Source organism: Chaetura pelagica, unplaced genomic scaffold (genome assembly GCF_000747805.2).
Source record: "Chaetura pelagica isolate M959 unplaced genomic scaffold, ChaPel_1.0 scaffold109, whole genome shotgun sequence".
NCBI lineage: Eukaryota > Metazoa > Chordata > Aves > Apodiformes > Apodidae > Chaetura > Chaetura pelagica.
Window position 1 is genome coordinate 4,320,923 of NW_009970725.1, and position 21,396 is coordinate 4,342,318.

Genomic DNA, 21,396 nt, shown 5'->3' on the forward strand with positions numbered 1-21,396 from the left:
AAGCACAGGAAACCAGTTCAGCGTTAGAGGAACCAGGAAATAATGTTAAATCAGTCTCAGTTTTTCCTAGTCCTCTGAAGTTTTGGTAGGAAAATGTTTGCTGTTGGAGTGTTCAATTCAATTCCCACCTAAATTAGGAGGAGTTAGTTCATCATGATGATTCTTGGGATTCTCTGTCAGTTAAATACCAGAGTAATTTGACATAGAAGTAATGTTATCTACGTTTTCTAGAGAAATTATATGACTTGAGCTCCCTCAGGAATCAGTGAAGCTCTTAGATGAGCCAATCCAGAGAAGTTCATCCCCAGCTGTCTCATGCGTCAGCTTCTGGAGATATAGGTCTTTTCAATGAAACAAAAAAGAAGCTTAAATTACTAGTTGAGTCAAAATACTAGAGTTTCAGGTGGATGAAGGCAGATGGTTATTCTTTCTGTTGTTCATATAAGTAATTTAAAATTTCCACTAGCCCCACTGAAAGTGCTTTCTTGAATAAGTGGAACAGGACTTAGCTTTACAGCAACAGCAGAATGGTGGTTGATTCGAATGTGTCACTTAGATAGGAATATGAATATGTTAAGATGTATGTGGACACACATGTGCTGTCATAATCAAGGTGTAACACGCAATGTTTCAAAAACCTTTAAGAAGCAATGTGACCATTACTGAACATTTTAAAAAGCCTCTTCTGACATTTAAGAAAATATTTCTCATTATTTCTTTGAATTCCTCTAGTACATGTTACAATTGAATATTTATTACAAGATTGCAAGACTGAGCAAAATCCATAAAAAAACAGACTGAAATGCAGTGCTACAAGCTTAAAATGCCACTCCTGGTGTTCACATTTCACTGTTCTGTATTAATGATTTAAAAAGTATATCTAATAGAGTGCAGTACTGTACTTCAGTCTGTAAATTTAAAAATACTCTGTGGAAAGGTCTCTGAAACTTTTGTAACTATGCAGTGTTGGACATTTCAGTGCCATACTTTCATTGCGGTACACTGAGTAAAAAATCTCGTTTGAAGATAACACAAACCCTGTCTTGTAAAGTATTGTAGATGTTTTCTATGAAAAAATGCTGTTTATCTATTTAATACTGTTACAACTGTAAGCATATTTAACACATTGTTTTAGATCTTAATAAGTTACTGTGAAAAAACATGTTGTGACGTATTTGCAATATTTCATTTTGAAAATGAACTGGTCTTATGATACCTGAGGAAAAAGCTGATATGCAGGAGAGCACTTTGGGGTATCAGGTTGTGAGGAACCCAACATGAAAAGAAGTGCATAGTGAAAAAACTCCGTTACTGCCAGTGAGACATCTTAGGCATTCATCTTCACATGTGGATGCAAAATCACTTTGGAAAACTTGGGACTATTTTTTTACAACCTTGAGTAATTGTTAAAATATTTTCTCATTCATACATTCATATTAGGGTCTCTGTGAATGAAATGAAGTAACTTGTATGTTTATCTGCTTGCAGCTTCTTTATTCTGAAAGATCTCCTTTTCAGTGTTCACTGGCTGTCCTGGAGTTGCTGGGGGTGATGGGAGGCAAGAGGGTTTTGCACTTTCCTGAACACATTTGTATATAATTGTACATATTTTCTTTTATCATTAGTTTTTAATTAAAGCTATCTAGTTTAGGTTTCAATCCAGAAAGTCTCTCTCCTTCATTTTCTCTTTCCTTCCCTTCCTGGGGGAGGGGGAAGGGAATCGAGAGCATTGTTGTTGCTGGTTTAATTGCAGATCCTGAGTCAAACAGTGACACTGGCCTAAACTAGAAGGTAGTATTTATGCACATGTGTCAGGTTATAAAGTTTGACATTTTAGCAGGTGTGCATGTGTGCCCATTATCTGACAGAATAGATAGCTGTGTTTTTTCAAAACTGTGTCAGACTAGTGTAATATGTGTAAGAGTATCTAGACCAAGCTTCTTAAGGACAACTTTAGCTTTTATATACTGGTAAAGTCTGGATCTCACAAAAAATGCCAAAGTAGTAACTTTAGAGACAACTTGATATGTCTAATCACAGGAGGACAGCACATAAAGCAGATTGCAAAGTTATTTTTGGTGAATATACTACTAGTGGTTTAGAATAAAATGTAGTCCATCTATTATATCAATGCTTGGTAGATTTATACCAAAAATGTCCATGGTAATTAAAACATAGCAGTTTTTTAGGTTCTGTATAAAAGCACAATAATTGTGTGAATATGCCAAAAAGGGTATTTTATGTTGCCCATGAAGTTACTGCAAAGGTACCTCACTTTAAACAGAAGACCTGATGATACTGCATATAGTTGGTGTACTGTAAATGGGTATTTTATGGGATATTGGAAGTGCTAGTCTCTTTTATGTTAAGGCATCAGAGATTATGCCAATAGGGCTTATTTCTAGAGAATCTGAGCCATGGATTTCTGATTTCAACTACTAAAAATCAGCAATGTTGCAGGACTTGTCGATAAATCCAGAAGGGCTTGTTTTAAGGCACTTGGATTGTTGAGAGCCAGATCTAAAGACCACCAAAGACATGGAGGGGTCTTAATTAGCTTTAATGTTCTTTAAAGCAGACCAACTGCTTTTAGTTATTTGACTATGAAGAAGTATCAGCTAATTTGATTTTTCATTAAGAAATTTGCAAAACTGTATCTGTCAATAATTTGTACACTCTTCAAAAAGAGATAAGGGGATGATTGTATAAAGTTTTCATACTAATCTAACAGAAATAATTTCTCTGCAAACCATTCAGAAGTTCCTGTCTAATATGGTAGTGAAGTGTGCTTGTTGCTTTGTTGCCATCTACAGGATCTTTGGTGGTCTGGAGAATCAGGTTTAAGTTACCTTCAAATGCAGTTTCAGATATGAGGGGACTGGAGGTGGCTGGTCAACTCTGGGGGATTTTCAACCACTTCTGGACTGTCAGTCACTTAAAAACAAACAAACAGAAGCATCTGCGTTTACATGAAATCTAGCAGGTTCTCCTTGAGCAAGTTGTTGTTTGCCTGCATTGAGGGTGAACATTATCTGTGTGTCAGCTGAAGAGATGTAGAAGAACAAAAAACTGTGTGCAAATCGTGGCTGCTGTTTTAGTGCGGTCACAAGCAGTCCACACCCTTTCTAATGCACCCCAGGATGCCATTGGCCTTCCTAGCCACAAGGGCACATTGCTGGCTCATGGTCATCCTCCTGTCTACCAGGACCCCCAGGTCCCTTTCACCTACACTGCTCTCCAGCAGGTCAGCCCCCAACCTGTACTGGTACATGATGTTTCTCTTCCCCAAATGCAAAACTCTACACTTCCCCTTGTTGAACTTCATCAAGTTTCTCCCTGCCCAACCCTTCAGCCTGTCTAGGTCCCTCTGAATGGCAGCACAGCCCTCCAGTGTGTCAGCCACTCCTCCCAGCTTAGTGTCATCAGTAAACTTGCTGAGGGTACATTCTATACCCTCATCCAGGTCGTTGATGAAGATGTTGAACAACACCGGTCCCAGTACCGACCCCTGAGGGACTCCACTAGTCTGAGGGGTGACCTCATCAATGTTTACAAATATGTAAGGGGTGAGTGTCAGGGAGATGGAGTTAGGCTTTTCTCAGTGATGACCAGTGATAGGACAAGGGGTAATGGGTGCAAATTGGAGCATAGGAGGTTCAAGGTGAATATCCGAAAAAAATTTTTTTACTGTGAGAGTGACAGAGCACTGGAACAGGCTGCCCAGGGAGGTTGTGGAGTCTCCTTCACTGGAGACATTCAAAACCCACCTGGATGCGTTCCTGTGTGATGTGCTCTAAGTGACCCTGCTCTGGCAGGAGGGTTGGACTAGATGATCTTTCGAGGTCCCTTCCAACCCCTAGGATTCTATGATTCTATGCTTTCCATGTAAATAGGAAGGAATTCTGCATACTGCTGCTGTGTGATGGGCAGAGGCATATAGTCTTCTTGGGAAGTCTGTATTAAGCTCTTTACCAGATTCCTTCCAGTTTTGTTCATCTCTTCACCTGAAAGCTAACATAAGAATTTCACATGCCTCTTTTCTACTTGTCATTGATTCAAAATTACAAAAAATGTCCTGCCTTCTGATTTTGCCTTGTGAATCACTTGTTTTGGTAGATTAAAGTTTGCTTCTTTTCTGTAGTTTTACCCATTACCCATGGATTTTTCCAATGTTATTTTCTGCTTTACATCACTGTGATGCCAGTTAAAGCTGGTTGGCTTTTTTATAATACCTCTTTTTTTTTTTTTTTTTTTTCCCCTTTTTTTAAACAAATGTTAGTTTGTCAAAGGTTTTCCATTTTGACATACTCTAGTAAAATGAAATCTGGTTTTCTGTTTGTCCAGTGGACAGGTTGTAGAATCCAGGGATTGCAGGAAGAGCCTGGAAGCCCTTGGAAAGAGTACCTGGATGCCACGTTTCCTGCTGTAGCCCCAAGCGTGCAGGAACCAGCACTCAGCCCTCAGCACTGCAGAGAGGAGCCTGAGAACCTTTAAGAGGCTGGTTTGGCTGCAGGCTCCTTTCTACAGAATTAAACGATGTTGCTTTTGCCATCTTTCCAAAGACCTTTGTGTCTCACCCTTGGATAGGGAGATGGGAAACCTTCAGAACTCCACAAGGAATTGGGTTGCTTGAGCTTCTTGCAGAAGTGGTTTTATAGCCAGGAGCTATAAAGACATCATGAGTAATCAGAAGAATAGAAATGAGGAAGTTAAGCTGAGCCAGAAGGGGCCTTGGAACTTAGAAGATGGGGTTATTAATTCAGTATATTTAAAAACATTTTTTAGAAGAGGTTATTTCGAAGCAATTTTTCCTCTTAGGCAAGGTTTTTCAAAATTGATCTTTTTGACATTTCAAACATATGGCATTTCATGGAAGAGAAAATCCTCTTTTCAACAGCTCTACTTTTAGTGACAGGATTGTGTTCATCTTCTCAGTCAATGCAGACTAGTGCTCTGCCTGAGTTAATTTGATAGAACCTGAACCTTAATCACATTATTTTCCTCCTCTGCTTTGTCACAGTATTTTACTCCCCAGGTGTTTCAACTATGCATTCATTACATTCTCCCTAAGCTTCACTCTGATAGTTCTCGACATGAACATGTCAACAGGCAGCTGCAGAGACAAGTAGGAGAAATTATGGGTTAACACGTGTTTCAAGAGGAAAATCCTCCATTACCTGGAAATTTCCTTGTTTTTGCAGGTACAGACTTGAAGTTCAGTATTTCAACAGTAAGCACATAACTGCTGCACTCCTTTTCAGAGAAAAGCACAAGACTGATTTTTATGGAAACTCTTTATTTTTAAATTTATAAAGCACTTCATTAAACCTATCGTGATAGGTTGAGGGGCAATGGTCTTAAACTAGAGTAGGGTACATTTAGATTAGACATTAGGTAAAAGTTCTTTACAATGAGTGGTGAAGCACTGGAACAGGTTACCCAGAGAGGTGGTGGAAGCCCCATCCATGGAAACATTCAAGGTCAGATGACCTTTAAAAGTTACTTCCAGCCCCACACCTTCTATGATTCTATGATTCTATGATTCTGTTCTCTCCCATAAACAAATAAGCTGGGGAAACTTGGGTTCATTTTACTTTTAGGTGAGAACATTCGTTTTTTGGCTCATATGCCACCTTCTAAAAATCTTTGATATATATATAGTTATAGGTCTAATTAAAAACCTGAGCTAGAGGAATTAACCAGGTGTTCACTCACCATTTTTCAAGGATGTCGTTGTGTGGCCACTGCTACAGGACCACACCGAGACTTCCTTGCAGTCGACATAGTAAATGTACCTTGAACATACATAAAACAGTGGTACGTGAAGTGATATTTAGCCACCCAATACAAGAAGGGATGTAGTGTAGCTAAGTGATACAATGACTAATTCACAGTAACATCACCATTGTAGGGAGGCAGAATAATAAATATAACACTTTGTCAGTGAAAACCTGCAAAGACTTCCTCCCTCTGGAGCTCTGAGAAGGGTGTCTGCTTGTACTGTACAATTAACTCTGGCAATGTCAGTCATCCCTTAGACTGATTTTTTGTCAAAACTGGAAATAGTTCAAGAGTTTATTCCATCTAATCACTCTATCGCAGTGTTGTGGCTTCTGATTGTCTTTTTCACACAGCTCTTACACTGATGCCAAAGAGTTGCTCCATGTATGAATGGGGATAAATAAGCCTTTTTCACTAGTGAGTGAGACCCATAAATCCCAGTCTATTTCTAAAAGCTAGTTCAGCTTCTGGCCCCAGGCAGACTGTGGTCCCGGGCATTAGAGAAAGCAGTGTCAGATAAAAAAATGGCAACCTGCAGACCACATCTGAAGTCAATAAATGGACTTTAATTTTTAAAGGTAAAAATGTAATATTAGTAATGGTTGGCTCCTCAGTTTCTGGAATATTATGAAAACTACAAAATCAGTTGAGACAACATAATCTGTTCTAAGGTGATCTAAGAACTGAATGGGGATACTTCAAAACTTGCTTTCAAAACTCCGTGACATTTCATAGCACATTCATATTTATGCTTTTGGAAGCAAGAAGGAACAACTCTTAAAAAAACCCAAACACTACCTAAACCAGAAAAACCCAAAAGCCCCAATGGCAAACAACAAAACATTCCCAAAATCCCACACGTGGCCAGTTCCTCGTAGGAGGATCTTTTGAGTACAATAAATCTTTGAAAATTTATGGAAGTTAAGAACTTGGATCGATAAGTTGCAGTCTCTGAAATGGGCTCGTATGTTTATCAGTATGTTATTATCCCCATTTTCTTTTTTTTCTTGGTAGTTCAGCTATAACTTTGTATATTCATGAAGAAAACTAGTTTTACTGTGAGCTTCATCTTTCAGAAAGATTGTTTTACCTGTAATTCTAAAAAAAGGTGTGTAAATTTTTGTCTTAATAAAATGGTAGGGAAGATCATACTGGTGTTCAGGACCAACAATGGAGCTATAAAAATTGTAGCATTCCCTTGCTTTTAGCAGCCCGTCACACCTCTAACCTAAACTGTGTAAATACTCTGAAATCAGTAATGAGAGGTTTTGATTCAGGAAAATGAACCGTATCTAGTTGAACCACAAAAGATCTACATTGTTGGAAGGCTGGCATTATCAAAAGAAAAACAGATCATTTTTTTAAAAGTGATTTTAGTCACATCAGTCATGTTGCAGCAAGGAATGCAAATATTCATATACTACAGATTGAGACTGCTCTGAAATATTCTGACAATCTGTTATGTTTTGAGTGATGTTTCAACCCTATCACTTGAGGGTTGGGGTTTTTTTGTTTGGTTTATTTTTTTGTTTTGCCTTTTTTTTTTTTTTTATATATGACTACTACTCATCTCTGTCACATGCTGTACAGGATAAAAAGCCTTTCAGTTTTCTTAACAAGGACCAGACGGGCAGGGTGCTGCTGAAACGCAGAGAATATGCCACTGTCTGTTCAAAGTACAGCTTAATGAGCCAGACTAAATACACTGGACAATAGAACTGTGGGAGGAAAAGGGCTTCTCGCGGATCTCTGGATCAGCTGCAGCTTTGACATCTAACTAGTTTCATTTTTCATCTTTACAAGTTCCATTTCCCTGTTTTGTTGGTACAAACTGCATTTCAATGAGCGGACTCTCCTGCCGAGGGGATGGTGCCGTGCGCGTCGAGAAGGGACCTCGCGCACCATGCGAGAAATAATTCCTCTGTCTCTTTTTTCTCTCATAGTCACGACCTATTCCCTCACACCTTACTTCAGCAGTTGCAGAGAGTATCCTGGCTTCCGCCTGTGAGAGTGAAAGCAGAAATGCTGCAAAAAGGATGCGGTTGGATAGACAGCAGGTACTGTGTTGTTTGGGGGTCTGCCACATCCATATTTATAAATGCACTGGACTCATTTGCCAAGCAGAAGGGCACTGCAATCCCTTATATGTTTCTTGCTAGCAAGAATAATTAAAAGATAAAAGCTGTAGTTCTTTAAATGAGTGCTCAAGCATGTCTTTTTCTATATTTACATGAGATGGATGAGCATGTCTAGTATATTATAGTGCCCAGCTGGATAAAGCTAAATATTTTCTTTTTAATGGTTGCAGATTTTGAGGGCGTAGTGTAGAATCTGCACACTGGAATTAAAAGAAACAGAGCATACAGTACATATCATTTACATAAATAGCAGAAATGGTGCATGTATCCATGAGTCAGTGTGTTTATTTGTGCACATATTCTCTTTCAAGATGTGTATGCATTTGTAAATGCAAACTGAAAAAGTGAGTTTTTCTGAAAATACCTGTTTGCCTGAAACAGAAAAATTATTGTGATATTTAGCAAAATGCTATTAGTTAAGTTACTAGCAAGTTTTCAAAGCTCATCTCGAGAGTTATTTTATTTTTTCTTATGTGATTATTCACCTATTAACAGTGCATGTTAAGATTTAATTATTTTTAATTTGATGAGAATTGCATGTTTTCTTTCAATTTTTTGAAATCAGACTGGTAGCTCATTCCAGGCTTTGATTAATTAGTTGCTCCACAGATACAGTGAATGTCTAACATTTTTATTGCAAAGATTATTATGCTTTATTTCTCTTAATGATTATCACAAAGTAAAATCTTAGTAATTTCTCAATTATTCCAAAATATGCCTCTGTCATGGTAGATTAACTTTTATTTTTTTGTGGAAAAGAACATGTTTTAAAATAGCATTTTCCTTTTATACATAGTTCCTTGACTTCTTTGAAATCTTTACATAACTGAATAAAGTATTTCTCCTGCTATCCCTAAAACATTGATAGTTTAGGATCTGAGAGTGGATATTGCAGTTTCTTTTTGCTGTTACATTTTTTGCTATTATTTGCATTATTGTGGTACATTTGCCTTAAGATTCACAAATCACAAGGGATGTTGAAGCAGTGTAATGTTAAGTATGGCTTAGTTTAGAAGTAGTGGTCCTTCAGACTGTGCAGGGTTTAAATTATCCCATTTGCTCTCTGATTTTTCAGTAACAATAATAATAATAAAAAAAAGCTACAAAGTTGATGTTCTTACCCCCAGGAGAACTAGAAAAGACTTGTACAAACATCACTTCCTGTCACTGCACAAAACTAGTGGCTCAGTTCCTTGGTCCAGCCAACATCAGGCAGTTTTTGAGTGATTTAAATGAGAATACCTTAATACTCTCCAAGGCACCAGAGAGCTGTTGAAACAAAACCAGTGTTAAATCTGTAGACAGAACTCAAAAAGCATATTAATAGGTTACTTTTTTTTTCTTTTACTTGTATTATTACTGTCACAGAAGGATTTGGTAGCAGTTATTGTTGAGGGGGGAGGTGTTTCTCTATTTTTCATTACAAAATTAGAATTAGAATGGCTCCAAACTGATCACCTTAAGTACAACTGTGATGTTAAAGTAGCAGAGAAGAACAGGTGTTGGGTTCTGCTTCCTTCATCTCTTTCCTCTTTCTGGCAGTGAGTTCTGGGAACACTGAGGAGACAGTTGCAAATAATGCCACCAGTTTGATTCAGAGAGCAGTAAATTAGTTAAGTTGAGATAGCTTTAGTACTTGCAAAACTATCTGTGAATTCAGGATACAATTGCTGAATAGTGTTGGCTGGAAAAAAAATATGCTAATATATGTAAGATGGCTTCATAAAACATATAGTTAGAAATTTACACTGTAGGGCAGAATAGTTAAGTCTTTACAGAAGTAGAAAACCTTGGTTCTAGCCCCAGTGCCACTGCAGTTTAATAATTTATTTTAAGTATGTGTGATATTAACAAGACGGAGAGCAAAACATTCCAGAGTATTTGTGATTGGGTTACTTAACATACACTTCTGTGCTCGGTTCTTGTGCTGAGATGGGAAGTGGACATGTACCCTCTCATCCAGGGAGAGTGCCTTATAAGTAAAAGGGCTCTATCCTTCTCCTTTTTCTCTTTTTTCCTTTTACTTATTTGTAAATTTTCTTTACTTTTCTTGTATATAATCAAGAGGAAATGCTTTTACTATATTTTTCTCTCAGAGTATACATTGTGAATGTTCAGTTCAGTGTGTTTTTATTGTTCTGTAGTTCTAAAAAAACAACAACAACAAAAGAAGCCTTTTTTTCTTGTTAACATATCTCTACTTTTCCTTTTTAAACTTAAATTTCAAAAATTGGGCATTATACCAATGGGTGGACTCAGGCTTTGAGGACCCTTCAGTCCAAATTTGGGAGGAGGAAAGGGGAAATAATATTTGGATAATGATAATTGCCACTTCTTAAATTATATCAAGAGATCTTCTAATGGAGGACAAGCATTAGATTGTCCTGGAAGGTATCTTTTCATGAGAGTTTGGCAAGAGCACTCATTCAGCACTTCCCCTCAGAGCTGAATGGAAATGTTGCATTAAAGCTGCTTTCTACTTGCACACAGCACAGTGAGGGCTGGCCTTATATTCTCCAGAGGGCTGATCTGCCTCAAAGTGAGATGTAATTTGCATCTCCACCACCACCTTTCTCAGAATGTTACCCACAAAATGTGAATGTATTAAGGACATGTGAGTATTATGCCCCATCCTGAAGTGAAGACGACATTTCAGCAGCCTCCTGAGCTCCTTTTATTGTCTTGTTTATGCTCTTTCCTCTTCACTTCTCCTCCTCCCCCAGGCACAACACGGTCTCTGAGCAGGAAGTTCTGAGCATGTTGCATGTACATTCCTAATGGAAATCTGTAGTTCAGTAAAATAATATGATTTCCAAACTTAATATAGTTATGCCTACAGTGTTAATTTTAGCAGTGGATTGATGAAAACATCTCAGTTATTGCTCAGCAAAAAGAACCAGCTTAAATTAAAAACTGGAAATTTCTAAGAGCTCATTTTTCTTTTGAACAGATAGACTCTAATCATGGAGGACTGGCTTTATATATTTCCAGTCCTGTGCACAGATTTGTTATTTCTTCAGAAGAAACCTCTCCAATTGGGTGTGTATGTGTCTATATGCGTACAAATATCCCTACTAAATTTAAGTCTGAAGCAGGACAAAGCCATCGTTCCATCTGTATGCCTCTAATTCCACTTACATGATGTTTGCATTTCTTAACTCAATATAAAAAATAAGTTAATGAAAACTGATCTCACTGGTATCAATTACTTATTTTCAAATTATTTTTTTTTCATGGCAATAGTTTCTTTCATAATGAGAAACTCAGTGTAATCTTGTCTGTAAGGAAACAAATACCTTCCCTTAGCTTTAAAAACTGTAACAATTAAAAGCTTTATTCAGTTTCAGAGACTTCTCTGTAAGGAATATAAATGTGTCTACTAGGTCATAGTAGCTTGGACTATAGTGCTTTGCCTGTCTGACCATCTTAGATGTTACTCAAATGCTCTCTTTAGCTTCACTGCATTTTCATTATCTTGAGCTCAAGCTCTGTTGGTTGGCCTGTAGCTTAAGTGTGAGAAGTTACTTATTTGATACCTATTACCTGGCTGAAGATTTCTGTCACTTCCACTTTTTAATTCTGCCTGATATTAAAAATAATTTACCCCCTTGTGCAAACTTTATAGATTTACATATTAAAATTGTGTAGGTTTACTGATACTACTGCCAAACAGTGAAATGTTTATACCACTGTGCTGCATTTGGTTGTTTTTCCACAGTCCAGGTCAGGAAGTGGGCACAGAGGCAATGCAGAGCTTTTATGTTGCTCTCCAGATCATCTCTGCTGAGTCTGGATACTGAAAAAGGGTAACTCCAGTCTTGAATTTTGAAAACTTTTTTCATCTCAGTTGATAAAAAAGTGTAGGAACAATAATTGGATCGACCTTTTATGACTTGCTTCAGTTAGAATTAGAAGAAGCATTATCTGAATCCTTAAGATTTCCTGTCATTCTGTATGGTACCTTGGGATGCTCTCCTGGTATAATCCTTCAAGATCATAGAATCATAGAATCATAGAATCCTAGGGGTTGGAAGATCCTTGTTACATTTCTAGAAATACTCAGTGTGGAGGAAGTCATGTCATGGTTGGGCAAAAGAAGAACAGTTAAATAAGTAGAAAAATCTGGAAAAAGTAATCCTGTCATTGCTATCATGGTCAGTGAACAGAGAAGGGGATGCTTGGTTTGTGGGCTGCCACTGCAGAGGCTCTGTGGCTCTGCTTGTTGTTCGTCATAGAAATGGAAGTTTCATTTTAAGAGCTCAACTGTTGTCAATCTCTGCATCTTTCATACAAATATGTACATGGTCTAGCTTTTCTAAAATCTCCATAAAACAACCTAGAGCAGTGTTGGGCAATGGTACTCTGTGGAAAGTGGAGGTGGATTACTTGAAATCGAAAAAAAACCAACAAAAATTCTTCAAGGGAAGATCTAAGAGGAAATAGTAGTTTATATCCATCATTAAGCAAGAGGACTTACCTCTGTATTTTTACTAAGGAAGATGAATGGGTGAAATCTTCCTTTGGAAAAACAGATAAGAAAGATACTAGGAAAAAAATACCTTCACCCTTATTTGGACACAAGTGGGTTTTACAACAGCTGCCTTTGTTTCACTGTGTTGATGTTTAGAACGGATTCTTTTTGCATCCTGTCATGTTGCAAAAGATACAAATGAGCATTTTTTTTGTAATTGAAATAAGAAGGTTTTGGTGATCAAGACAAAATGTGAGCACCTGGGAGCAAAGAGGGAGGATGAATATGGGAAAGCAGGAAAAAAACTGAATCATAGAATACTATGTCTGTAGAAGTGTGAACGATTTTATGGACAAGTTGCATATAGTTAGCCAGATCATTTAGAAAACTGATGTAACTTCATTGGCATCATATTGTTTTGTAGTAGTTAAGATAAGAATTTAAGAATTCAGTGCCATATTCATAGATAGGAGAGTAGTGGTCACATATGACTATAAAGCCAGTGAACTGGATTATCTCCTGGACTCAGTCAATATTATTTTAGCAATCTGAGCTCCATTTCAGTGATTAGCATCATTGAAGGACAGAGTGTTTTGTAGCCAAAGGAGTGAGCTACATATGCTTCTTTAATCCTTGTGCCCAAAGTAATGAGACATGCAATGCCCAAAATAATTAGACATGATTCCTTTGTAGTTACAGCAAATGACAAATTGAGCCCATAGAGAGTTTAGGCTCAGAGGAAAATGAAAGTTACCGTATGTATCTCCCATCCTAATAAAGGCATTTCTCAGCCAGAAATTAGTAGGCTCTTCACAGAGTGCTTATCAGTCAATATTTAATAGAATATACATTATAAGAAAATGATTTTCTGCATGCTCACTTTTTTAAAATGTGAATTTCAAGGGTACAGTTACTTTTCATTCCAGAGAATATAGCTGAAAATAATGACAAAGAACTGTACAGCCTGACAAAGGTGTTGTCCTCATACCTTCACTGCAGAGGTCAGAGTAATGCTTTTCTTCTAAAATTCATAATTTGCTTAGTTTGATTTAATTCAACTATTCTTTATCACTATCTACGAGACAAATGGGAGGTAATGCAGTGAAACTATTAGGATATGTGTGTGTGTGCATGGGAGACAATTACCCTGTCACTGAACAAACCAGTTATATGCAGACTAACTTCAGTTCTTCACAAGATTGAATTTGGAGACGGCTCAAAGACAGCTTTGCGGTTCCAGGAGTATTACTTACTCCATCTCTATCTCTACCTCTCTCTCTGCTGGACATCTCAAAAAGTTCCCTCAATATAAACATTAAATGTCTTTTTAAAATAATAATAATATTAAAAGATATGTTGTAAGATTAGGAGAAATAAGATTAGGATAAATGCGCAGTTTAAATTTCCGAGTTTTGTGGGAGCTACTGGTTTCTTTAATTTTAAAAGCAAAACTCCATTAAAAAATAAATCTTTGACTATTTGAGCTTTTCCAATTGATAAGAACGAGTCTGTGCACTGTGCACAGACTACCATGCACTATGATGCTATGAAGCAGTTCTTCATCATAAACACTGACTCCATTTTTCAAGAAACCTCTCATCAAGATGACAGCTATAATTTTTTTCCATGCTGTGGTTTGTAATTAGGCAAATTAAATATCAATAATCAGCATAGTGGAGGGAAAGATGATATCTAACCCCAAGGAAGAGAAAGTTTAATGATGGCAGGTTTACACTGAAACATAAATGAACATATGTTTGCAAAAGGACAATTTAAATACATTATTCAAGACCATTCTTTTTTGGGGAATAAGTCCGTAGCATATGAATAGGGTTTGAAGAATGTTGTGCCGTTTCATAATTTTAACAGTATTGGTTTTAGCTGTTAGAGGACTGGGAGTAGGTGGCTATTAGGTTTCTGACAAAGCAATTAAGGCCTAGACACACATGCTGGGAGCTGACCTGACATTTGCCTCTGGATAGTTGTCATAGCAGCAACCTGAATAGAGCAGCTTGATGCAAGTGCCAGTTGCAGACTGGATACAGGTTCTGTGCTAATGCAGTACATCTGAATATTAATAAAAGTGCACATGTACTGCCATTTGGAAATCATCAGTACTGTGTTTCTTCCATTTATATGTAATTCTTAAATGTTTGTTGTTTTGTTTTTTTTAAGTTGAGGTTTGTAAACAGTTGTTAATGATCTACCTCCATACAATTTCTGGTGCCTTTCTCTGCCTGTAACAAGTGACTTGACCTAAAGAAAGACTCCTCAAGCACAGTTTTATGTAAAAAAACAGAAGTTGCAGACCAGGAGCAGCTTGTACTTCTCTTTAGAAGGAAGGAAATTATTGGTGGACAAATTGCAGGTAGTTGTAGAATGTTTTTTGAAGAAACTAATTCAAAATCTGAATGGCAGTGGGTGCGTGGACATCCATTTCAGGATCACTGTACATGGCTTTCAGCAGTGAGGGGGAAGAGAGCTTTAAACCTTTCTCTATGTGGACAGAGAATATTTGTTTCAGCTGTGCAACTAATGCACAGCTTCTACATCTTGACACAGCAGTTATTTCCTGTATTACCCTTCACAGAGCAGGAGGGAGGAGGAGATACATGTGCCCCAGTGTGCATGTTGCTCTCTTTCCTGATCAATGTGTACTGCAGCACCCAGCAGAGAAGGAAGAAACAAACTGTGAGGTTCTTAATTGCTCTCTATATTCTGTTTTTTATATTGTCTACTTTTGTACTAAGGGCAGATTTGGACAATATTGGTTAAAGTAAGCAGAGTTATGCAAAAATATCTCCCAGTGGATGCTGGAGAATCCCCTGCTGAGGCAGTGCTTATGTGGGAGACAGCTGCGAATTCAGAGTGGGCACGAAGAGGCAATTTTATTCCAGGGAGGTGGAGTCTTTGCCTCAGCTATTCAGTATGCAGGAAGAGCACATCAACTATACATCCTTGTTAGAGGTGGAGGAGAAAGCATCAGCAGTTCTCTTCCTCTTGGCTTTCACAGAGCTAATTTACTCGAGAGGACAGAAAAGAGAAGGTACCCCATCCATGCTGACAAGTGGCAGCAGTGCAGAGGAATAGGGACATGTCCTCTCTCTTCTGTCTATTTACGTAAGACCTGAAAAATTCCAGAGTGCTTGTGGAGTCCTAGATGATAGAAAAGAGCAAAGGGAAGCAAACTGTTCGCTTACCATATAGCAAACAAATAAAAATTGGAATCCCAGAAACCCCAAGAGGCAAAAGGCACTAACTTGAAAAAAGCTCAAAGCCTCTTACTCTAGAGAAGCTTTATTAATAATAGGTTTTTTGTATTCAGACATCCCTTTGTGATATGGTATTTAATAGGGATCAGAATTATTTCTGTACTTCAGTACTTTATCCTTTTTTATCTGTGTTCAAATTAAGCACTAAGATGACTGTAATGACCTTGGATACTCATGTGCTGGTTTACATTTCAGGCCTTGCTCACTTCCACTATTTCCTCACCTAATGATTATTTTACATCTGAGTTGGTCTTTGGGTTGGTTTTGTGGCTCCAAATTATATGCTTTAACCACTGAGGCACAAAATGTTATGCAGGCACCATTTAGCTGCATGTGGATTATTGTCAAGAGATCAAATTATGTGCTACTATTGGGAAACTTAGCTTCCTACCCAGAATGCACAGCCCATATTGTCAAGGGGAAGAAAATATGCAGTATGCATTGTAATTTTAAATCCTGGTGCCTTTCAAGTCAGTGGCAAAATTCCTGATTTCAGCAGTTCAGGATAGGGATCTGTTATTACCAGATGCAGCTGGAAGGGACCGCCCAGTGTCACAGGGCAACCTCCCTCCTGCGACGCTCCAGACCAACGTACATTAAATTTGCTGCATGTTTTGGAAAGGAATAATGTGCAAGGCATGCAATTGGAAATAATTCAATGCCTTGAATTTACAGTGAGGCCCTAAGGTGGGAAGCTGACTTTTTACTTCAACACAGAGATCAATTAATTGGAAAATGCTTTATTTTTCCAGGCTCTCCGTGCTTAGCATATATAGTTGAATTTCAAGCTGCTGATTTCATAGAACACTTTAAACACCACAAGCAGCAATAAGATCTTGAATGTGAAGTAAAACTGATGCCAATGTAAGTTTTCTGTTCTGGAAGTTAATAAAGCTGAAGGCTCAGAAATTGAGTGTCAGGTTGTTTCTTGGACAGGAACCTCAACCTCCTTCCTACCAAAGGAAGAATGAAAATGAACAAGGACTGGAACAGCCTTCTTCCCTGTGTCTTTAATATCCATCAAGGAGGAAGAGGAAAGGGCAGTGGAAATGCAGATATAAAAGTTCTCAGGCCCAAAGATGGAGGTTTTGGAGTCAGGACTTTTGTTCTTTGTGTTCCAATGTTTAAAGCCAGGAATAGAGAACCTTTTGCTTATCTCTCTCTTTCTTTCATACATCAAGAAGATATTAAATGTGAAGCCTTTTTTTGCCTATAGGATGTTTCTAGTGTAGAGACAAGTATGTTAAAAGCCTGATTTTGTCTTTCCTGTGGTTAGCTAAGGTCTTCATTGCACACCTCCTACTCCTGCCTACAGCACAGACAGGGAATCATGTTTTTGGTGAGCAAATCCCTGTTATCATGCAGAGTTTGGGCCAGCTGAATAAAATCAGTACAAACCCAGTGTGCATATGCAAACTCTTATTTTTCAACAGTGGTGTGTTTTGGTTAATTAATTAGTAGATTTAGAAGACTTCAAAGAATCATAAATGACTCCTAAATTCAAAGCATCAGTTGCACAATGGGTTCAGATGTATTCCATGATTAGAATGGTGATTAGAATTGCAGTTCTCCAAGAATAAAAGATATGTAGAAATATACTGACTGCTAACTACTAACACTGACTGCTTATGTTTGGTAGCAAGAACATGTTTGTGATTCAACAACTGGCTCGATGTCCCCAAACTAAATTTAGAAATGTATTTTTCTAAGGAAAATAAATAAATAAATAAAGCTGTGGGAGCAGGAGCTGCGTGCATTGCCCAGGAGCAGCTGCTGAAGAGGCTAGGTGCAGGGCAAGGCAGCCAAGCAGGCTGTGGCCAGCAGCACAGGCATTGTGCCAGAAGATTCCTCCCCTGAAATGAGAACACTTGGGGAACAGATTTGTACTGCAGTGCACAAATTTTATGCTTATTACTCATGGTATTTCTTATTAAGCTTCAGTTTTACTGTCTCCATTGATGAAGGAAATCAGAAAGTGCACCTTCCAAAGGCCAGTCAAAGTTAATTTCTTGGTTTCATCCAGTGGCTTATGCTGCTCTGGTTTGATGATTGTGGAATCAAAAGACCATACCCCAAAGCATTATTTCTTACCTACTAAATATTTTAAAATACAGAACCCTTACAACATTGAAGTTAAAGGATGTGCACCGAGTTCTATCAAAAAAGTGAGAGCAGGTCTTCTTCAGTAGCAAAACCTTTTCTTTCTTTTAAATAGTTTGAGACAGGGTGGGATCATGTTTTTTAAAATACTTACTATTTTTTAAAGTTGTTTTTTTTTACATTTTATTTTTTTTAATGTATAAGTCAAATTGTACTAGAGGCAGTGTTCAAAACCAGACATCCATTTGAATTTGTAGAAAGAATTTTGGTTTTCACAAATGTGCAGTTCAGGTTTTCATGCAGATTTGAAATAAATTAATCAGGTGTATCAAACACAAGGTAAAATATCTTTAAATTATCTGAACCTAGTGCTGAAAACAAGAACCAGTCATTAAGTGCATGCAAAAAAGTAGTGCTCACTCTCTAACACACAAGAAAATTGCATTTATAAAAAGATATCTATAAAACCCACTAGAATTTATCTGTGGAAGTCACACCAGACTGTGAAGATGGCAATATTCTGGAATCTCTAGCATGCTTATTTTTTTCTTTTTCAAATCAGAACACACAGGCATTTTTAATTAGTTGAAGCTGAGGAATGTAATTCAGCATTGATCTAAAATCCTTAATTTCTAGACTGTCATCTTCTAAATGAAAGAGAATTGCACATAGAATCTTATATAAAGTGCTTTGGTCCATTTTTCCTGCACACACACCAATATGTGGGGCAGAAGAGAAACAGGATGAAGTGCTTGAAAGCTGAAGTCATGCCCCATAGTTTTCCAATAAAACCTTTTACACTGGTTGCATGCCCATACTGCAGATCTAGCAGATTTATGGAAAGCTGTTTTGTGTCAAGAAAATATGCTGTCAGTGGTGGGAGTGATACCAGTTGTAATGCAGTAGATGAAGAGACCTATAGTGGGAGGTTTAATGATGTTGACCGTGATGATAATTGTAGTAATAAATCTGCAAGGCTGGCACAAGCATTGCTCTGGTACTCCCACACACTTTCCCCTGCATGCTCCCTAAACATTTGATTCACGAGTTTAAAAATTTTCTTTGCTGGTGCTCTGGTGCCACAGTCCTCCTGCGCGGAATGGAGTGATGCTGATCTATCCCAGCTGAAAGTGTTGCCCTTCACAGTCACTAAAAAATGGCATGTTGGCAAGGGGGAACAGAAATGTCTCTTTCTTTTGGAGTGCCTCACTGAGGTAGTTTCCTAAGGACAGTACACATAAGTATGAAAAATGCAGAGAAAAATGCTTGATTATGATTACGAAAGTGGAGCTGCCTGAGGCATCGCAAGGCTTGATCTGGATGAGAGGAATAGACTCCTAAGGAGGAATTTCTCTGGATTTGCATCCTTTGGGTTCTGCAGTAGGTACTGCTGTGCCTTTGTCATCATGCATCAGTTTCAGTAAATTGATCCATTCAGCACCATTACCTCCAGGCAAAACTGCTCTTGGGATGGGAAAAGATGACATTATTTTTCTTGCAGCTTTTGCTGTTTCTCTTTGGAAGAAAGGTTAGATACTCAGGCTCCTCCATTTGTACTGTCTGTCAATGAAGAAGTAGCAAAAATGATCAGTAGCCATGTTCTTCTGCAAGGTGCTGGACTCTGCAAAGGAATTGGCTTTGAAAGGACTAAGGTGGATATGCAGCAACATAAGAATAAACATGACATAAGGTGTACTTCATTTCCACTGAAGTTTTACCTTTATTTTCTTCAGATTTTCAGATAATCTAATTTCAGCAGGTGTATCCTAGGCCTTGGAGTTCATTATGCAATGCTTCACTTTTCAGATCAAATTACCTCTCTTAGCAAGCCTGACCTGTGCCCCTGGCCCTGTGCATTCAGATATCTTAGGCTGAGAAATCTAGAGAGGTGGCAAAGGGAAGGAAAGGATCCTTTCATATTCTCTCTGGTGCCATCTTCTGTGGCACACTGAAGGAGTCCGTGATGCAGTGTCCCAAGGGAAACTGGCTTTCCTTTGAAGGAAAAGTTTAGCTGAGAGTGTGTGGGAGGTGCAAATAGAGAAGGTGGGAATTCTCAAGGCTGACTACTGAAAAAAAGCTTAAATCAATAACTTATATCATAAGGCCCAAGGGAAGGGCCATTCTGTGCTGTTCTTTAGGTCAGAGTAAAAATCTGCCTTTCTTGTCTGCCTGTCTTGACAGAAAAATATTCTGACCCCTGGACCCCAACAAATCTCTTTTCTCTCTTGGTACAATAAGGAGAAGCAAAAGTTCCACCTACTCTCTCTCCTGTTGTTCCTCTGCAAAACAGAAAATGGTGGCCCTGAAGACTCTTCTGCACCTTTTCTCCTTTGCCTGAATTTGTAGCACTTTCTCTATGGGAAATGTCACATGTATTTTGTGAAATAGACTGTGACCACATAGGAATTTTGTGAAAACTCAAAGGCATCGGCACGATTCATGTGTTCAAACCAGGTCCAGTTCTTCCCATTACATGCCTGTGGCTGTTTGTAATCTGGTGCTGGCCATTGCAGGACGTTATTTGAAAATGCACTGAGGAGGTAATTGCTGTGCATACAATGCAGTGCATTATGCAGCCTTGCACAATGCATACCTGTCTCTTGTGTTGGGACAACTTTAATTTAATGGTGGTGAAACCATTAGCTAACAATTTTTTTCCTATACGTTAACATTCTCTAGGGAAATAAAGAGCATGACCAAATCCAATATAAATTATGAAATAGATTATGAAGGGTGATAACTACAACCTAAGAGAAGAACAGCAGGAGTGATGGAGATATTGAACTTGAAGGACACTTTCTGTCGTTAGCCCACCTCCAATGTGATTGCTACATTGAGTTGCACTTCTTAACGTCCCCTGATGCAAAAAAGCGCACCAGAGAAAGTGCATTCAAAATTCAACTATCTAGAACTTCACTGAAGAACAGTAAATTTCTCTCAAGCAACAGAGAAAAAGATAAATTCTATAATTTTCCATTTGGACAAAGAGAGACACGGTCCTTTAAAGAATCCAGCTTCTCTTTCCCCAGTGACTGCATCAGTTTTCGAAACTGTAGGAATAGCTCATCCATGTGTCCATGCTCAGCCAGCAGCACTGGTGACCTCTGGAAACTCTTCTCCTATCACAGTGGATAATGAACTAGCTAAAAGCCACAGGCTATGAAAAATAGTCACTCTGCTTTGCTATAGCTCCAACAAGTGATTCTCTTGACAACTCCTTGCAACAGCCATAAGAGTACCTTTTGCTAACCAGTTTTCTGTTCTGCATATGAAGTCGCAGTGGTGCAAAAACAAAGCACAAACACTGCAAAGTGAAAACATTAAACTTTTCTTAAGGTTAATGTACCCATTACAGTCTATAAATAATATGTCATTCTATTAGAAACGCTGAAGACTGACGTTTACTTTTTCTCTCTTCTATGCAATAGCAACTTTTCATTTTGTTCTTCTTTTCCCATGTAAGCCTCATGCTTTCATTTCTTGTTGATCACTGGCTTGTGTCATTTTTGATGCTTGGTGGCAGCACTGATGCTGGCAGTTCATTTCAGTTTTAATGATCTGAAAGCAACAGGAACCTAGTGCCCTTCTAATCCGACGCTGTAACATGGTGCTTTCTTTTCTTTGCTCTATACAC

At 38.1% G+C, this 21,396-nt stretch overlaps 1 protein-coding gene across 5 annotated transcripts in view; it reads left to right on the plus strand.

Annotated features, from left to right (window-relative positions):
• The window catches only part of NOL4 (nucleolar protein 4), a 206,768-nt gene that overhangs the window by 165,267 nt on the left and 20,105 nt on the right, over positions 1-21,396 (plus strand). For 4 of the 5 annotated variants that reach the window (XM_010006819.1, XM_010006820.1, XM_010006822.1 and 1 more), the window contains one exon: positions 7,725-7,838. The exons of the other annotated variant lie outside the window; for it this stretch is intronic. In XM_010006819.1, the coding sequence (XP_010005121.1) occupies positions 7,725-7,838 (114 nt within the window). The remainder of the gene's footprint in view (positions 1-7,724; positions 7,839-21,396) is intronic. 5 annotated transcript variants of the gene reach the window in all.